General features: G+C 33.2%; 1 protein-coding gene across 1 annotated transcript in view; it reads right to left on the bottom strand.

The window, feature by feature from the left end:
* Positions 1-5,697, bottom strand: part of LOC106871310 (trafficking protein particle complex subunit 11) — a 76,437-nt gene that overhangs the window by 16,592 nt on the left and 54,148 nt on the right. Inside the window, exons 20-23 of the mRNA XM_014917694.2 lie at positions 4,881-5,039; positions 4,071-4,243; positions 2,067-2,192; positions 705-754 (exon numbers count right to left, since the gene is read on the bottom strand). Of these exons, the coding sequence (XP_014773180.1) occupies positions 705-754; positions 2,067-2,192; positions 4,071-4,243; positions 4,881-5,039 (508 nt within the window). The remainder of the gene's footprint in view (positions 1-704; positions 755-2,066; positions 2,193-4,070; positions 4,244-4,880; positions 5,040-5,697) is intronic.

Genomic DNA, 5,697 nt, shown 5'->3' with positions numbered 1-5,697 from the left:
TATATATATATATATATATATACACACATACATACATACATACATACATACACACATATATGTCTGAAGGCACATGGCATAGTGGTTAAGGCATTCAGCTCATGATCATAAGGTTCTAAGTTTGATTCCCAGTGATGTGCTGTATCCCTGATCAACATACTTTATTTCACATTGCTCCAGTCCACTCAGCTGGCAAAAAAAAAAGATTTGTACCTGTATTTCAAAGGGCCAGCCTTGTCACATTCTGTATCATGCTGAATCTCCCTGAGAACTACATTAAGGGTACATGAGAACTATATTAAGGGTACACGTGTTTGTGGAGTGCTCAGTCATTTACATGTTAATTTCACAAGCAGACTGATTGGATCAACTGGAACCTTCATTGCTGTAACCAACAGAATGCTAGTTATACATATGAGCTTCTTTTAATTTCTGTATACCAAATCCACTCACAAGGCTTTGGTTGACCTGAGGCTATAGAATGAGACACTTGCTCAAGGTGCTGTGCAGTGGTACTGAACACAAAACCAGGTGGTTGGAAAGCAAGCTTCTCAACCAAACAAACATGCCTGATAATTGTTATGCACTTCAGTGTCAAAGACTGTGATTGTGTAAAATATGTGATGTGTGAACTGTGAAGCATTAATGGGGTGCAGTCATATAGAATGTGAAGTTGTTAAAACAACTGAAGAAATGAAACATACTGGTTTGTTCTGAAGTTGTCTCTGAAGCATCTTGTACTTCCACAGTTAAACTGAAACAAAGTGAGAAAATAAAATATTAATACATTGGCATTGAAATTTTATTGATAATTAAACTGTTCATATTTTATTGAGTTTTAATTCTTTGATACTGGTCTGTCTAATACTGCCCCTTGCTTACAAATTTCCTATTTCAAATGATTTAAATTAAAATCTTTCATAAGATTCTATGTTAATGTTTCAAATACTAGCTTTGTAATGACAAAGTTATTTGACTAAAATCTTCATTATTTTCAAAATTAAATGAAATAGACAGTGTATTTCAACAGCAATGTGGTAACAAAAGGAGTTAAAGACATCGGTCAGTATATGTAGAAGAAATAATTACATTGGTATGAACAGGGAGGTCAAAGGGTGATAGTTACTGGGTGAAAAAAAGCTATGATTGCAGCAAAATACTAATAACATACAGCCAAGGAAGATGCAGTAGTATATTCGACTGGAATTACCAACCTGCTCGTGTCTTTGCTGCAGGTGTTGACTTACAAAGACTTAAAATATCATTAATGGCATCAATAAAAGAAAATAAATATCACTTATATACACTACCAGTATTACGATCCAGTCACAAATGAATTTGATTCTGGTTGGTAATGTTAATAAAATATATACCTAGCAAATTACCAGTTTATATTGCATGCATTACCGATATGTGTGTGTAAGTAATAATATGAAATATATTATTAAAACAAAGAAAGAGAGAGAGAGAGAGAATAGCAGAGAGTAAAGAAATTATGAAAATATAATGTGTAGCTCTGGGACTATGGCCATGTGATTAGAATGTTGCAGGAAAGAATAGCAAAACATTCTTAAAGCCAATTTAAGCAGAAAGAGATCTAAGAGTAGACCAAGAACAAGATGGTTGGATAATATCTATAGTCTCAACTGGTCACATTTGAGTATACAGCAGAGAAGTGTAATGACCATTGCTTCTGATAGGACCCCTTAAAGGAGATGCCTGAGGACCCCTCCCCTTCCATGACCCTCTCAGTGGGCAAAAAAAAATGGATGGATGTCAAGAATTATTGAAACATGACAAGGAACACAGTGATATCAACAATAGTAACAATTCTGAGCTAATAAAGGAACTTCTACATGATAGCTAGATCTGGCAGAAATTGCAGTCAAACTGCCGTCAAATCACACTTGCAATCTTAAAAATGAAAGAGTATACAAGATAGTGTAATCCTTGGTAAACTATGTTTGAAATACAAGGATGAGATGGTCATGGTTAGATTAGGGATTTATTGGATTGTGGTAACGGTCATTGTGGATAAACAATAGCAACAACATAAAACTATTTACCTTATGTCAGATATGGAAGCATTTTCCTTATTGGTTATGTTGATTTTTACTAAATAGAATTCATTCAGTAAACTTGGTGAGTCGTGGATGACCTTAATATCCAATCTAGCATGGCGTGGAATAATCCTGTAAGAAAAACAACAGAAAGAAAATTACATAGAAATAGCTGATATCCTTTGATATAAGAGCAATAGGAAATATCAATCATACTGAAGTGCCCAATAGATTTGTTATTCAATCATAGTGCTGTTAAAATAGTGGATAAGTTTATATAACTTTCACTCTGTGCACTAAATGATATGTATGTGTGTTATTTCTTTACTACCCACAAGGGGCTACACACAGAGAGGACAAACAAGGACAGACAAACGGATTAAGTCGATTACATCGACCCTAGTGCATAACTGGTACTTAATTTATCGACCCCGAAAGGATGAAAGGCTAAGTCGACCACGGCGGAATTTGAACTCAGAACATAGCGGCGGACGAAATACTGTTAAGCATTTCACCCGGCGTGCTAACGTTTCTGGCAGCTTGCCGTCTATATGATATGTATAATGATATGTATGTGTGTGTGTGCACGCATGCACACTATTTTATTTGTGAGTCATGATTGAAATAGAGAAAAACATAGCTCAATATATTGTGGAGTTTATATATATATATTTATATACTATTTCCTTCTGTACTTAAACCATCAGTTTCAGTCTCCAAACCTGCTTTCAATACTAATCTTTTATTCCTTATTCTCTCTGTTCCTCTCCTTGACTTACAACTAAAAAATAAGCATTCTAACTCTTTGGCAAGCAACCATTGATATTTTCACACACCTTTGTGAACTAATTATTGGATATAAGCTGAAAATCTTGTTTAAAACTTCACTAGTTGATCAAGCCATTAAAGCGAAAAATTGAAATCTTCTTCAACTCAATATTATCAATAAATTTCACTCTACCAAATGTATAATGTCTCACTATATGTATGAGAAGCCATACATCAGGTTGTGAAAATGTTTATAAATATTTGGATGAATGTATGTGTATTATGACAGAAAGGTTAGCTGGATATAGCAGGAATTGTCATAGTTGTATGTGACAAAGACTGTGGTGAGAAAGACTTTGTTTCTTTGTTTTGAAGTAGTATTAGGAATAGTAAGTCCCTGTCTGTCAAGCTGTTGCCTAGAACAAAGTGTTATTTCCTCTATTTGGTGCGTCAATCAGAAAATTAGTCTTCCAACTGCTGGAATGAACTCTTCTGTTTCAACTTGTATTTTTCCTCAAGTAGATAACATAATGAGACAGAGGTCAGAAACAGCACTTTCTAAAGCAGGTTTTCTGTCTCCAGTACAGATGAAGGTTGATAGCAAGTACAATAACTAAACAAAACCAAGATCCACTACATGTGAATCAAAAGTTCAGTGGATTGAAACTCAGCAAGGTTTTCTATTACATATACATTATTTTTCATGCAGATATTGTCTGAATTCTCACCCTCATAAATGTTTACAATTTTCTGTAGTTACTTACACTGGGAACCATTCAATACTAATTCAGTAAATGCAATGAAAATTACTTAGTTATATTATACAATCAATCAAATAAACCAACTGATTTCCCACTAGTCCTCAAGAACTTAGTTGTATTTCTCCATATATTTCTGACTTATCTCTCTGCCATTTTTGTTAAATCCATCTTGTTTCTTTTGCTGTTTCTTAGAAATCAATCTACCTACTGTCATCCATTCTTTGAACATGTCTAATCCATTTCCATTTCAAAAATAATTGTGTTACTGTATAGGAGACACCTGTCTGTCTGTCTATCTAAATATATCATGATCTTATACATTTATATATATATATACACACACACACATATATATAAAAGCATTATTAAATATGACTTCCCAATGTGGTTTCAACATACAATTTCTGATCAAAATTCTTACAAAACAAATTCAAAATTGAATTTCATACACACACACACACACACACGTCAGAAGCCTTACTTTGTTATTGGAATAGCAGTCACTGACTTCCAGTCGATTACCCCATCAGATTCTTTCTTATGCCAAACAGTCTGTGCAGTAGAGGATGGTGCAACAGCATCACCGCCAGCTCCAAGCCAATAAAGGAAAGCCAGCCTTCCTTCAGTCCCAATTTGAAGAACTATAGTTGTAATCTATAAATAAAATTTAAGGTATACATAAGAAACATGAACAATTATAAATTTAACAAAACAATTTATATATATATCATCATCGTTTAACGTCTGCTTTCCATGCTAACATGGGTTGGATGATTTGACTGAGGACTGGTGAAGCAGATGGCTACACCAGGCAGAATTTCTACAGCTGGATGCCATTCCTAACGCCAATCACTCAGAGAGTGTAGTGGGTGCTTTTACATGCCACCGGCACGAAGGCCAGTCAGGAAGTACTGGCAACGGTCACGCTCGAAATATATATATATAGTTATGTTGTGTTCCATTAGAAATTTATTAGCATCCAGTATAGAGCTTGTTGTGTTGAAACAATTGTAGCGAATAATTGTCCAACCATACTCCCTCTTCCTGACTCCAATTTTATGTGTGTGTATATATATGTATATATATATATATATATATATATATATATATATATATGCTTGTTGTTTAATTTCAAATGAAGTGATGTGATACTCAAGTGTCATGTCACAGCAATCTGATTTATGAAACAAACTCTCAGCTTCAGCTTTAGTAATATAAACACACACACACAAAACAGAAAAAAAAAAATAAATAAAGGAAAATAGAAGAAATTAGTAAAAACTTTTCTTACTTCTAATTGATTTCCAACATCCTCTTTCATAGGCAGAAATGAAAACCGATAAATTCTAGTTTTATTAGGAACCAAATACAAATCTCCATTTTCTCCTTCACATTCAGATGCAGCAGTTATTCCATGGCCATCATTTACAACACAGTATTGATTGTATACCTGTAAATATAATATTTACACTTCAGTTAAGCAGAGGTGAAGTAGTTTTTATTAACATTGCAAAATATTTAATTCATGATCATTTAGCATTTAAAACAGCCATATCTGGCCCAAATATTCTACTTGTTTGTTTAATGTTCAAACTGACCTGACCTAGCCTCTTATACCTATCTTACAATGTAATTCTAAAATTAAACAATCTCAAAGCTACAAGATAATGCATAATTAATTCATAACAATGTGAATAAATAAGCATTACATTTGACAGAATAATCTGACTGCTAAAGGGTTAAACTGTTCATGTCAATAGGAAAAAAAAAAAAAAGAAAATGAAAAACAGTTATGGAGAAATAAGACAAACACTTTGTAAGGTACATCATTATGGTAACTCATCCAGCAAAGAACTAACTTTGAATGAGAACTGATAGAGATTAGAGATGATGGGTTCATTTGTCTTGCTGCAGACAATCTTTCAAATAATTCCAGTCAATTCAGTAAAGTGGAAAATGATAAGATATCAATATAGGTAAAAATAAGAACATTGAACCATTAAACATAAAAAAATGAAAATTATCTCATCAAATCCTTCCAATAATACACATAACCACAGAAATCATATTAATATAGATAGAAATAATATAGAAAAAAAAAAAAAAAA

Source organism: Octopus bimaculoides, chromosome 16, assembly GCF_001194135.2.
Source record: "Octopus bimaculoides isolate UCB-OBI-ISO-001 chromosome 16, ASM119413v2, whole genome shotgun sequence".
Taxonomy (NCBI): domain Eukaryota; kingdom Metazoa; phylum Mollusca; class Cephalopoda; order Octopoda; family Octopodidae; genus Octopus; species Octopus bimaculoides.
The sequence above is the reverse complement of the archived record's forward strand: the minus strand, read 5'-3'. Positions and strand labels throughout refer to the sequence as shown.